The 15,115-nt window shown below is 38.6% G+C and overlaps 1 protein-coding gene across 1 annotated transcript in view; it reads right to left on the bottom strand.

The window, feature by feature from the left end:
- OTOGL (otogelin like) overlaps positions 1-15,115 on the bottom strand; it is a 147,461-nt gene that overhangs the window by 37,484 nt on the left and 94,862 nt on the right. The window contains exons 35-38 of the mRNA XM_089921078.1: positions 12,326-12,405; positions 11,976-12,017; positions 11,097-11,105; positions 1,940-2,007 (exon numbers count right to left, since the gene is read on the bottom strand). Of these exons, the coding sequence (XP_089777204.1) occupies positions 1,940-2,007; positions 11,097-11,105; positions 11,976-12,017; positions 12,326-12,405 (199 nt within the window). The remainder of the gene's footprint in view (positions 1-1,939; positions 2,008-11,096; positions 11,106-11,975; positions 12,018-12,325; positions 12,406-15,115) is intronic.

The following is a 15,115-nucleotide window of genomic DNA, read 5'->3' as shown; positions in this document are numbered from 1 at the left end:
CCAATGAACTCCACATTGCTAAATTCAATGATCAATTCTCAGACCTCATCTAGTTGACCTGTTAACATATTTAGTATAGCTTATTACTCCATCTTCCTTAATATTTTCTTTTCTTGGCTTTCAGATCACCTACAATCTCCTCCATTTTCTCCTAGTTCAGTGGTTAATATCCTTTGCATGTTTGTCATTGTTTCTCAACCTGTTGAAGTTGTAGTGGCCCTTCTCTCTTCCCTGTCTTCACTCAATCCCTTTGTGATCTCATCTAATCCCACAATTTTAAATACTCTTTATCCACTGAGAATTACAAAAATTTCATCTTAACTTGATCTCTACCCTAAACTCCACTTGTGTTCACCAGACCTGTGTACCCATAGCTTTTTGATGTCTAAGAGGAATCTTAATCTTTACGTGGCAAAACTGAACTCCTGACTCTACCCACCCCAGACCTTCACTTCCCACAATTTCCCCATCCTGATTAATGCCCACTTTATCCTTCAGTTGTTCAAGGCAAAACTCTTAGAATCCTTAATGCCTCTTTTTCATTCACACCTCACATCTAATTCTTCAGTAATTTCTGTAGCCTCTACCTTCAGAATAGATCCAGAACCCAGACATTTCTCACCATCTCCAATGCTATCACCTGGTCCAGATCACCATCAATCTCTTGCCTAAGTTCCTGCAATAGCCTCCTAACTGGTTCTATTGTCTCTTTACACCGTACTCTCAACACAGCAGCTAAAATGATCCTGAAACAGATCAGATGATATAATTCCTCTGCTCAGAAATCTCCCTTTTCTCTTCCTGTGTCATTTAGAATGAAAGCCACAGTCTTCACAATCATCCACAAGGCCTTACATAATCTAGTTTATTTCCTACTATTATTACATAATCTAATTTACTTCCTACTATTTTACTCCATACTATTTTACTCCTTGCTATTCTTTTATTGTTTTAAGATGTTAGGTACATTCTCAGCTCAGGGCCTTTGCACTTGGCTGGCCCCTCTGCCTGGAATGCTGTTGCCCTGGTTCTTTGCGTGGTTCACTCTCTCACTTCTTCAGATTTTCTGCTCTAAAGTAACAGTCACTTTCTCAGTGAGGTTCAGTGAGGATCATTTCATTGAAAATAGTTTTATTTTTCTCCTGAGCAGCAATCTCTAGCGTTTTACATAACTTGGTAATTTATTTTGCTTATTGGTTGTTTCAGAATCCAATAAAATGTAAACTCCATAAAAGCAGGAATTTTTGCCTGCTTTTATATTGCTTTACTTATGGTACCTGAATAGTTCCTAGCCAGAAATAGTGCTAAATAAAAATTGGTTGAATAAATCATTGGTTTATCAGAACAAGTAGCATATTTGGAGTAAGGAGATAATTTCTCAAGTTTCAGCCGAGACAATTACTAGCTCTGGGATTCAATGACCTTATCTTTTTTTGCTTACTAGTATGTATTTGTCATCTTGCACAGTGCCCGGCATATAGCAGCTGCTTAATAAATATTTTTGAATGCCCGAAGAGAAGCCCACAATATGCTCTTTATTATTATAAAGAATTACTATCATTAAAGAATTATTAAAGAAACATAATTATTATTAAGTTAATAAATTATCCAATTAATAAATCAATAAATAAAAGTATTAAGTTATCACACGTAATTATTATTACACCTAACTATCACACAATTACTACCATTAAGGAATCATCCTTAAGACTTCATTTGCATTTTATTTGTTTTTCTTAGTGTGACCAGAGTCTAATTACTAAGAAATATCTGACAGTTAAGGAAATAAAATTGTTAAAATGTAATGCTTATTTAATTTAGCAAAGAAAGACTAGAGAGCATACCAAAAGAAGTTTAATAGCATCTGGATAGTGATACAGAAACATGAATAGACACAATAAGGAAATGACAAATAGCTGAAGAGATTACTCAGTCATACCTCACATTCCAAACCTGGCGTAGGTGTTAGCTTGTCAATCGCAGTGAAGTCTGATGGAGTAATCATTTCTGAAGGAAATGAAGAGGTCCCCTGCATTAGTGGAGTGGTATTGATCATATATAAAATTCATTTGTGATAGAGACCATGCTAAGAAATTTTAGATAGATTATTTCATTTAATTCTAACAAGAACCCTGTGAAGTAGATAATAATATTATTGTCATTTTACAGATAAGGAGGCTAAGGTTGTAGAGAGGTAAGCTGGTAAGTGTCAGAGGCAGAATTCGAACTTGGCAATTTTGATTCCAGAGCACTGGCTTTTAAGCACCATCCTAGAAACATCTTCAGTGCCTTGTTGGTGTCAACACAATTGTTTGAACAGGTAGAAATATCAATAGTATCACTAAAGATTGCTCAGGAGTTACAAATTTTGTTGCATTTCTAAAATGAGTAGTGAGGTTGATTCATTTCCCTGGTGAATCTCTAAAATGTTTTCCTTGCAAGCAGAATAGTTGATGCTGTGGATCATTGGAGACCCCAGTTGGGTGTGGCGAAGGAGTTACCCATGGAAAGGGAAAACACAACTGGTAAACACATTTGTAAGAGTTCTTCCAAAGCTTTTTGTTAGTACTAAAGGTATCTCTAAAATATTCAAAATCTGAAGGACTGTAGAAGAGTGAAAATGAATGGCTGAAATTTTGTCTAGCTGTAACTGCAGTGTCCATTGTTGATACCATCTAAAAATGACTATATTAGTTTCCTATAACTGCTGTAAACAAATTATTACAAATTTAGTGTTTTGAAACATCACCAAATTATTATCTTGTGGTTCTGGAAGTCCGAAGTCCTAAAATCAAGATATCAGCAAGGGCTGTACTCCTTCTGGAGCCCCTACAGAAGAATCTGTTTCCTTGCCTTTTCCAACTATGGATTGCCTGAATACTTTGACTCATGGTCCCTTCTTCAAACTTCAAAGCCACAGAATAATATCTTCAAATCTCAATTTCTCTCTCTCTCTCTTTCTCTCCCTCCCTCCCTTTCTCCTTCCCTGCTGATTCTGACATCTGACATGTGACACCTTCTCTGACTCTGACCCTCCTCCTTCTCTTTTATAAGGACCCTTATGATTACATTGGGCTCACATGGATAATCCAGGATAACTTCCCCATCTCAAAATTGTTAACTTTATCACATCTGCAAAGTCCCTTTAGCATGTAAGGTCCCATATTTATAAATTCTGGGCATTAAGACATGGACATCTTTGGAGGGCCATTATTCAGCCTACCACAATGACATTAGACAAAACTTTTATTTTTTTGTTAAATAAATTCCATAAATAACCTTAATTTTGTACTTATTTTATGGCTTCTAACTTACAAAATAAATGAAGTAGAATAAAAATTCCCATTGCTTGGTCCTATAAACAGTGTTCATGGTATATTAGATGTTGTATCTTCTAGAGAATATGAAATTTTTACAGACTTAAATATCTTCATTTCCATCATCATAAATGTTTGAGCAAAGTAATAGGAGACAAAGTTCCAGCCCAGAGCAAGCACAGAGTCATGAAAAATTCTGATAACTGGGGGTCTGAGTGATCTCAGCAATAAAGTAGTCCATTGTTTCCTAAAATCATCAATGGGTTATAAGCACTGTCTTGGGGTAGAATTATAATAATCAAGCTTGTCGTAATAACTATAGCTTTGTAGTAAGTTTTAAATTGCAAAGTATGGGTCTTAAAACTTTTTCCTTTTTCAAGATTATTTTGGCTATTCTAGGTTCCCTGCATTTCCATATGAATGTAGGGTCACTTTGTCAATTTCTGCAAAGAAGTAACTGGGATTTTGATAGGTATTGCATTAAATCTGTAAATAAAATTTGGGAGCATTGTCATTTTAGCAATATTAAGTCTCCCAGGAACATGAGATGGCTTTCCATTTATTTTGATCTTCCTAATTCCTTCAATAACATTTTGTAGTTTTCATTGTACAAGTCATATACTTCTTTTGCCAAATGTATTCCTACATATTTTATGCTACTGTAAATAGAATTGCTTTCTTCATTTCATTTTTAGATTGTTCATTGCTAGTACATAGAAACACAATTGATTTTAGTCACTGGTCTTTTTTTTCTGTAAGCTTGTTGATGTATTACTATTTGCCCATTAATTAGTGCTAACAGGTTTTAGTGGATACTTTAGAATAATCTGTATACAGGATCATATCATCTACAAATAAAAATAATTTTACAGGGTAGTTTTCTTACTTCTGAGGGTCATGGAGTAAAATCTATCTCCCCAATATAGTGACCACGGTACTTTAAATTGTTTTAGATGTTTAAAATATACAATGACTATTGATTTGGGGGGATATTACAGAATGCAAAGTAGACAGCAGTACTTAGAGGAATTAACAGTGTATGTCCCAGATTTAGTACATGCAGTGCTATTCTAAATTTATTCACTCCGTAGATTATACAACACAGGGAAAGTACTACAAGCCCCTCTCAAAATATGCTTTAAACTATACTAAATTCACTGATGCCTAAAATTTTACAGCAGTAGAGTAATTCCTCATCTCTACAGTGCTAATAATAAGACCTCTCTCTTAGCTTTCTCATAAAGATTAGATACATGCAAAGTCCGTACTCCAATGCCTGACACATAGTAAGTACTCAGTAAATGGTAGCTATTAAGAATAGGAGTAATGAGTTGGGGAGGAACCAAGACAGCGGAGTAGAAGGACATGCTCTCACTCCCTCTTGCGAGAACACCAGAATCACAACTAGCTGCTGGACAGTCATCGACAGGAAGACACTGGAACTCACCAGAAAAGATACCCCACGTCCAAAGACAAAGGAGAAGCCACAATGAGACTGTAGGAGGGGCGCAATCACAGCAAAATCAAATCCCATAACTGCTGGGTGGGTGACTCACAGACTGGAGAACACTTCTACCACAGAAGTCCACCCACTGGAGTGAAGGTTCTGAGCCCCACGTCAGGCTTCCCAATCTGGGGGTCCGGCAACGGGAGGAGGAATTCCTAGAGAATCAGACTTTGAAGCCTAGTGGGAATTGATTGCAGGACTTCGACAGGACTGGGAGAAACAGAGACTCCACACTTGGGGGACACACACAAAGTAGTGTGCACATCGGGACCCAGGGGAAGGAGCTGTGACCCTGGGGTGACTGAACCACACCTACCTGCTAGTGTTGGAAGGTCTCCTGCAGAGGCGGGGGGTGGCTCTGGTTCAATGTGGGGACAAGGACACTGGCAGCAGAAGTTCTGGGAAGTACTCCTTGGCGTGAGCCCTCCCAGAGTCCCCCATTAGCCCCAACAAAGAGCCCAGGTAGGTTCCAGCGTTGGGTTGCCTCAGGCCAAACAACCAACAGAGGGGGAACCCAGCCCCACCCATCAGCAGACAAGCGGATTAAAGTTTTACTGAGCTCTGCCCACCACAGCAACAGTCAGCTCTACCCACCACCAGTCCCTCCCATCAAGCCTCTTAGATAGCCTCATCCACAAGAGGGCAGATAGCAGAAGCAAGAAGAACTACAATCCTGCAGCCTGGCATGATATACAGTGGCATGATATACTCTACCCGGCAAGGATCTCATTCAGATTCGATGGAGAAATCAAAAGCTTTACAGACAAGCAAAAGCTAAGAGAATTCAGCACCACCAAACCAGCTCTACAACAAATGCTAAAGGAATTTCTCTAAGTGGGAAACACAAGAGAAGAAAAGGACCTACAAAAACAAACCCCCCCCCAAAATTAAGAAAATGGTATTAGGAACATACATATTGATAATTACCTTAAATGTGAATGGATTAAATGCTCCAACTAAAAGACACAGTCTTGCTGAATGGATACAAAAACAAGACCCATATATATATGCTGTCTACAAGAGACCCACTTCAGACCTAGGGACACATACAGACTGAAAGTGAGGGGATGGAAAAAGATATGCCATGCAAATGGAAATCAAAAGAAAGCTGGAGTAGTTATACTCATATCAGATAAAATAGACTTTAAAATAAAGAATGTTACAAGAGACAAGGAAGGACACTACAAAATGATCAAGGGACCAATCCAAGAAGAAGATATAACAATTATAAATATATATGCACCCAACATAGGAGCACTTCAATACATAAGGCAACTGCTAACAGCTATAAAAGAGGAAATCGACAGTAACACAATACTAGTGGGGGAATTTAACACCTCACTTACACCAATGGACAGATCATCCAGACAGAAAATTAACAAAGAAACACAAGCTTTAAATGACACAATAGGTCAGATAGATTTAATTGATATTTATAGGACATTCCATCCAAAAACAGCAGATTACAGTTTCTTCTCATGTGTGCATGGAACATCCTCCAGGATAGATCACATCTTGGGTCACAAATCAAGCCTCAGTAAATTTAAGAAAATTGAAATCATATCAAGCATCTTTTCTGACCACAACGCTATGAGATTAGAAATGAATTACAGGGAAAAAACCGTAAAAAACAAAAACACATGGAGGCTAAACAATACGTTACTAAATAACCAAGAGATCACTGAAGAAATCAAAGAGGAAATCAAAAAATACCTAGAGACAAATGACAATGAAAACACGAGGATCCAAAACCTATGGGATGCAGCAAAAGCAGTTCTAAGAGGGAAGTTTATAGCTATAAAAGCCTACCTCAAGAAACAAGAAAAATCTCAAGTAAACAATCTAACCTTACACCTAAAGGAACTAGAGAAAGAAGAACAAAAAAACCCAAAGTTAGCAGAAGGAAAGAAATCATAAAGATCAGAGCAGAAATAAATGAAATAAAAGAAAACAAGAGCAAAGATCAATAAAACTAAAAGCTGGTTCTTTGAGAAGGTAAACAAAATTGATAAACCATTAGCCAGACTCATCAAGAAAAACAGGGAGAGGACTCAAATCAATAAAATTAGAAATGAAAAAGGAAAAGTTACAACAGACACCGCAGAAATACAAAGCATCCTAAGAGACTACTACAAGCAACTCTATGCCAATAAAATGGACAACCTGGAAGAAATGGACAAATTCTTAGAAAGGTATAACCTTCCCAGACTGAATCAGGAAGAAATAGAAACTATGAACAGCCCAATCACAAGTAATGAAATTGAAACTGTGATTAAAAATCTTCCAACAAACAAAAGTCCAGGACCAGATGGCTTCACAGGTGAATTCTATCAAACATTTAGAGAAGAGCTAACACCCATCCTTCTCAAACTCTTCCAAAAAATTGCAGAGGAAGGAACACCCCCAAACTCAATCTACGAGGCCACCATCACCCTGATACCAAAACCAGACAAAGATACTACAAAAACAGAAAATTACAGACCAATATCACTGATGAATATAGATGCAAAAATCCTCAACAAAATACTAGCAAACAGAATCCAACAACACATTAAAAGGATCATACACCACGATCAAGTGGGATTTATCCCAGGGATGCAAGGATTCTTCAATATACACAAATCAATCAATGCGATGCACTATTTTAACAAATTGAAGAATAAAAACCATATGATCGGGCTTCCCTGGTGGCGTACTGGTTGAGAGTCCACTGCCGTTGCAGGGGACATGGGTTCGTGCCCCAATCTGGGAAGATTCCACATGCTGCGGAGCAGCTAGGCCCGTGAGCCATGGCCGCTGAGCCTGTGCGTCCGAAGCCTGTGCTCCGCAACGGGAGAGGCCCAAACAGTGAAAGGCCCGTGTACCGCAAAAAAAAAAACCATATGATCATCTCAGTAGATGCAGAAAAAGCTTTTGACAAAATTCAATACCCATTTATGATAAAAACTCTCCAGAAAGTGGGCATAGAGGGAACCTACCTCAACATAATAAAGGCCATTTACAACAAACCCACAGCAAACATCATTCTCAATGGTGAAAACCTGAAAGCATTTCCTCTAAGATCAGGAACGAGACAAGGATGTCCACTCTCACCACTATTATTCAACATAGCTTTGGAAGTCCTAGCCACAGCAATCAGAGACAAAAAGAAATAAAAGGAATACAAATTGGAAAAGAAGAAGTAAAACTGTCACTGTTTGCAGATGACATGATACTATACATAGAGAATCCTAAAAATGCCACCAGAAAACTACTAGAGCTAATCAATGAATTTGGTAAAGTTGCAGGATACAAAATTAATGCACAGAAATCTCTTGCATTCCTAGACACTAATGATGAAAAATCTGAAAGAGAAATTATGGAAACACTCCCATTTACCATTGCAACAAAAAGAATAAAATACCTAGGAATAAACCTACCTAGGGAGACAAAAGACCTGTATGCAGAAAACTATAAGACACTGATGAAAGATATTAAAGATGATACCAACAGATGGAGAGATATACCATGTTCTTGGATTGGAAGAATCAATATTGTGAAAATGACTATAGTACCCAAAGCAATCTACAGATTCAATGCAATCCCTATCAAATTACCAATGGCATTTTTTACAGAACTAGAACAAATCATCTTAAAATTTGTATGGAGACACAAAAGACCCCAAATAGCCAAAGCAATCTTGAGGGAAAAAAACAGAGCTGGAGGAATCAGACTCCCTGACTTCAAACTCTACTACAAAGCTACAGTAATCAAGACAATATGGTACTGTCACAAAAACAGAAACATAGATCAATGGAACAAGATAGAAATCCCAGAGATAAACCCACGCACCTATGGTCAACTAATCTATGACAAAGGAGGCAAGGATATACAATGAAGAAAAGACAGTCTCTTCAATAAGTGGTGTTGGGAACACTGGACAGCTACATGTAAAAGAATGACATTAGAGTGGCTTCCCTGGTGGCGCAGTGGTTAAGAATCTGCCTGCTGGTGCAGGAGACACAGGTTTGAGCCCTGGTCCGGGAAGATCCCACATGCCGTGGAGCAGCTGGGCCCGTGTGCCACGACTGCTGAGCCCATGTGCCACAACTACTGAAGCCCGTGAGCCTGGAGCCCATGATCCACAACAAGAGAAGCCACCACAGTAAGCATGCACACTGCAACTAAGACTAGCCCACACTCTCCACAACTAGAGAAGGCCCGCACACACCAACGAAGACCCAACGCAGCCAAAAATAAATAAAATAAATAAATTATTTTTTTTAAAAAAAGGAATGAAATTAGAACACTCCCTAACACCATACACAGAAATAAACTCAAAATGGATTTGAGACCTAAATGTAAGACCAGACACAATAAAACACTTAGAGGAAAACAAAGGAAGAACACTGAAATAAATCACAGCAAGATCTTTTTTGACCCACCTCCTAGAGTAATGGAAATAAAAACAAAAATAAACAAATGGGACCTAATGAAACTTTAAAGCTTTGGCACAGCAAAGTAAACCATAAACAAGATGAAAAGACAACCCTCAGAATGGGAGAAAATATTTGCAATGAATCAATGGACAAAGAAGTAATCTCCAAAATATATAAACAGCTCATGCAGCTCAATATTAAAGAAACAAACAACCCAATCAAAAAATGGGCAGAAGATCTAAATAGACATTTCTCCAAAGAAGACATACGGATGGCCAAGAAGCACATGAAAAGCTGCTCAACATCACTAATTATTAGAGAAATTCAAATCAAAACTACAATGAGGTATCACCTCACACCAGTTAGAATGGGCATCATCAGAAAATCTACAAACAACAAATGCTGGAGAGGGTGTGGAGAAAAGGGAACCCTCTTGCACTGTTGGTGGGAATGTAAACTGATACAGCCACTATGGAGAACAGTATGGAGGTTCCTGAAAAAACTAAAAATAGAATTACCATATGATCCAGCAATCCCACTACTGGGCATATACCCAGCGAAAACCATAATTCAAAAAGACACATGCAGGGCTTCCCTGGTGGCGCAGTGGTTGAGAGTCCGCCCGCCGATGCAGGGGACACGGGTTCGTGCCCCGGTCCGGGAAGATCCCACATGCCACGGAGCGGCTGGGCCCGTGAGCCATGGCTGCTGAGCCTGCGCGTCCAGAGCCTGTGCTCCACAACGGGAGAGGCCACAACAGTGAGAGGCCCGTGTGCCACAAAAAAAAAAGATTGATGAATAATAAGAACCTGCTGTATAAAAAAACAAACAAACAAAAAGAAAAACAACTAATACTAAACTTTCTTTGGGTTATTTGTATGGAAATATGTTAATATAAATGATTCAGACATTACATGAAATTTCTAAAAATCTTATATGTTCTGGTATAATGTTATGTCATAATTCTAGTTATTACTTTAAAATGTATATCTCAGAAATAACTAAATTTCCTTGTCAACTGCATTATTATGAACTTTCATCACATCTTTAACCGTGGTCATTTTTAAGTCTTTTGTCATTTACAGACAGTTCTGGGTGCACTCTGATGCTTTTGCAAAAATGTTCCTATAAAAGGGTTTCATCTTCAAGGAATTCATGGAAAAGACTCTGACAAGTACAGGTTTCTGGTAACTGACTATACTGCTGAACTGAAGGAATAAGCATTTTCAGAACTCTCATGGAAAACTGATGAATTCATAAAAGTGCTAACAAAAGATCAAAATGAAAAAAAATTAATTACATGGGACTGAGTGAACTGGTGAGGATGATTATAATCTTTGTGACTTTCTGTTTGAATAAAAAAAAAAAATCCCACAAGGACTCAGAGACAAAAACTATACAAATCAATTTTCACTGCAAAGTAAAGGAGCTGTTACAGTGGATGATTACTGGACTGAATGTCAATATTATGATATAGTATGAGCGTGTTTCGTGTTTGGTAATTGCAATCATTGTTGCTTTTGTTGTGGTCATGCATTTACAATGCTTGGTGTCAGTTTATTTATCTCTTGTAAAAATAAAATACAGTGTGTGTGTGTGAAAAAAATAAAAATAAAAATAAAATAATAAATATCATAATTTAAAAAAAATAGTAGTAATAGCGATGATTGTAGCGAGACTATTATTTGGAAGATGTCACAGGACTTATTAAAATCCTCCAGTGATTCGCCATGGCCCTCAGAAAAAAACACAAACCCAACAATTTTCCTCATGGGCCGTTTGTGATCTGGCCTCTAAACATCTCTTCCAGACCACCTCTTGGCACAATTCCCCCACACCACACTCTCAAGGTACGATGACCTGCTTGAAGCCCCTCTGTGTGACGGGTTCCCTCTCGGCTGCAGGCCTTTGCACGTGCACACACTTCCTCCTTCTAGCTATCCACCTCTGACCTTCTGTTAGCCAACTGAGACCACACGTCCAGAATAAGACCCCTCCTGCTTACCGCTTGGACTTACTCCTACCGTAATATCACAACAGCCTATGGACTATTCGCTGTTTCAGTGTTGGAGCTGTGACTTGTTCACCATTCTCCCTTCCTCCCCGCTCCCCACCCCCAGTGTCAGGACAGTACCTGGCAGTGTTGACACTCAATGAAAGCTTGTCAAACATATTTAAAGAATAAATATCTGAATTTTTCTAAATTATAACCCCAGGAGATATAATACATTAGGTTTGTCAAGCCTCACTGTGAGTGGATTTATTCAATCCTTTCCTGAGGCAATTTTCACAGTGAGGGAGCGAAGTGAGGGTTTGAGCCCAGAATGCCTCCTCCAGAGGCTGTGAGAGAACACAGGAATGAGAATAAAAGTGCTTAAAGGATGACTTCATTTGCCTTAAAGTCTCTTCAGCGTCAACTTAGTCACTGTGAAAATTTAATCAGGATTTAGCAAAAGCTAAATTCTAGGCAAAAACGTGAGGGAAGTTCTTATTATCTATACTAACTGAAATGGGACAGAGGTGGACCAAATGTAGAAGCCATTCTGAAAATGTGGCTTGTTAATCCAGTGAACAGCTACTTAGTGAGACCAAAGTGACTGCTGGGTTCTCTCATGGATGGGATAGTACTAACACCAGTAGCTGTTTAGGAGTGCCAAGATTTAAATTACATGATGCTAAGTTTAGTGTCTAAAGTTGTAACGATACCTGTAAACATGGGTAGAGATGGCTTACCTGGAGAAATTAATGCTGGTTCTGTGGGAATCAGAGGTATGCCTACAAAGAATCAAAGATACTCTTCTTTAATCTGTTTTGCTTAAAGTGAAGCCCACATAGTTCATATAAGGATGTTTAGCTTTAAGGAAAATACTTTGGGAGAGAGGTTGCAGAAGGAATGTGAGAGCAAAGACTCACATGGTTTAGAAAGTAATTCAGAATCCAAAAACTTTGAAAAGGACAATGAATAAGAATCTCATGAAGGTTTATTGTCTGTCCAAAACTTCTGTTTATAGTCACTTGCCATCATATAAAAAATATTCAAGTATTTTACTTTTCAGAATAAGTGAAGTAAGGTTCACACTTACAGTCTTCTGGGTAAACACATTTGAGAGTGACTTCATCAAGGATCATAGTTTTAGGGCAGTAGGGCAAGCATCCTTCAACCCTTTAGATAAAAAAAAATTAAAGTAAGAAAAAATTTTAATACAAAAATATATTACATTTAATATAGGAAACTAAGATACAGTTTTCCTAAAATTCTTCTATTCTCCTTGTCAAGCACTAAGCAGTGCTCTGCTTGCTGTTATTCCATCATACCTCATTGTATGAAATCACAAGCTAGTGGATGATAAAGAAATATTCATGATTGAGGCAGAATCTGAACACAGAATTTTCAAAACATACACTTATGTTTGGGACACACTAAGGCCATGTTCTATAATTGTGATTTTACTCTATGTTCATCATATCGTTACTTTCCTATACTCCCCAACATATAAGCAGAGAGACACACTCTTTGAATATCCATAAGGATGTTGGTAGAACAAAAACAGAATGTTCAGGGGCTCTCCCTGCTTATTATTAAGCCCTGAAGTCATTGAAAAGTAGTTAGAAATCTCTGGGTGGCAGAGATGGAGGTGGGACATGGTTGCTCTTCTCTGAGAACAGGGAAGGGGGATGGCAGAGGCTGCAGTTCTCAAGAGCCTCAAGGCCTGTGCCCAAAATAGTGGCCGTGCTCTGGGAGAAGGTCGTTGTGTATGAGCCTAAGGAGACTGAATTTGAAGCCCCAAAACGTCTGGTCTTGTGTGTGGCACATGAAATCAGGAGGCCCACATTTCAAGAAGCATGGGCTTGGGAATCGGGGACCAAAAACAGGCAGGACCATCCTGAATGCTTATCCTCTAAGGGAATGAAGCCAAGATAATGACTGAGGTAAAGTCTTCCTTCTCTTCCTCAGAGTCCAATTTATTCTGATGCAAAAGAAATATATCCTTCATGTACAACCAATTATTAGATTCATACCTACTAGAGAGAATTACTGTACATATAGTTTAAAAAAGGCTTGCTTATCTGCCTCTCAAATACACGAGCAGGCTATGATACTATTTTTAATATTTTAAAACATTTCCATTTGCCTTATCTATAAAGTAAAAGATTTGGACCAAAAATACAGCCCCTTTCCAATTCACTTGACACTAGGGGCACGTGTTGCCACCAGAGGGCACTCTTTCATGGAAGGAAATCCAAAACCAAGAAAAGCTAATTTCTCTTTTTAACAGAGACCCTTTGGCCATCTCTTGGATACTTCCTTCACAAATTTTTTTAAAAAACATTAACAGCTCAGCTTATAAGACCAATTATTTATTTCATAAAGTGAACTTAAATAATAAAATTTTAACCAGTATATGATATTCCTATCCTACTCTAAACTCTGTCAAGCAAAACAGAAAAAGTTACTAGATTACTGAAAATACTAGGGCCGGTTGATTATCCTCACATTAAATAAACATCATTTTTTATGCAACTCAATTATTCTGCAGTTGCTTTATGCAAGTCAAAACCACAGCTATCGTTTTAAAATCATCTTCCAAAACCCAGTAACTTGTTCCTTTAAAATGTCATCACGGTTGCACACAGCAGGGTCCTCTTTATTTTGTCATACAACTGGTAATCTAGTCAACTTCTGACTGATAAATATGCCTCAGATGTAGAACAGTTCTTATAATAGGTATATTATGTAATAGGGATAGCTCTGCTTACATATGGGCTCTGTGGTATGCTAGTTGGCATCTTTTCTCATAAAAGTTCTCATTTCCACTAGATATTTTTATTTTCAACACTTGCTATGTGCCAGAAACTGAAATCATCTAGAACAAGCAGGGTGGTTCTGCTGGGGACTTGAAGGAGGCGTGCAGGGCTATGTTGACACGCCAACTCAGTACTTGAGTCTCCCCTCAGGACGGCAAGTACCAGGGGGAGCCATAATGAGGTGCCTCAGCCCAGGGAACCGGAAGAAGTAGAAAGAAGTAGTGGTGAAGACAGAGATGAGAAACAGTTTGGCAGGGGTGAAGTTTCATGCCGGGTCTCTTCTCTGCGTTCTAACTATACCAAAAAAGAAACTTCGGGGGAGCTACAGACCAAACAATGGAAGCACTGAGGATCTGGGTTCAACCACCCTGGAGACTGGGTATGCCACAAGAAATAAACTAGCCAAATGCCCCTTCAAAATATAGCTCCATTTCCTCCCCAGTGCCAGGGCTGGCCTTGCCCCTCTCTCTTTCTTCCTTCCTCCCCCACGTGCTCTCCTTCCTATGGGGCCCCTGTTATTTCCCCTCCTCCCGATGGCTCCCAGAAGAGACAGGAAATAGGTTTGTGAATGTGGGAGGTCCAAGTGAATGGTGAAGACTTCTTTTCAGAAAGAACTGGTTGTTTTTATTTTTAAGAAAATAAACAGAAATATCATTTCCTTCTCTCTGTTCCCATAGCACCTGTTACCCAACAGGATGTAGTTGTTCAAACTCTGGCTCTGCTGCCTGCAAACTGTGTGGTCTGAGGCAAGTTGCTTAACTTCTCTGTGCCTCGGTTTGTTTTCTCTTCTGAAAATGGGAATAATGAGATTACCAATTGTACAGCACTTAGCACAGCATGTGTCATGCTGTAAATACTTCAATGTGCTAGTTGTTGTGGTGGTTATTCCTCTAGCCCTCTTTCCCCTGTATTGTCAATTATTTGCTATTGTTCCTGTCTTCTTCCTAAAGACTGTGAGCTCCTTGAAATAAGGGCTACATCTCATTTACTCATATGTCAGAACCTTTTCTAGTGCCAGTGTTTGTTGTAGAGCAGAAGCTCATAAATGACTAATAGAAAATGATTCT

This window comes from Delphinapterus leucas, chromosome 11 (genome assembly GCF_059928025.1).
Source record: "Delphinapterus leucas isolate spDelLeu-1000000601 "Yukka" chromosome 11, BTC_Dleu_Yukka2, whole genome shotgun sequence".
NCBI classification, from domain to species: domain Eukaryota; kingdom Metazoa; phylum Chordata; class Mammalia; order Artiodactyla; family Monodontidae; genus Delphinapterus; species Delphinapterus leucas.
Note: the sequence above shows the minus strand (reverse complement) of the source record. Positions and strands in the feature narration are given on the sequence as shown.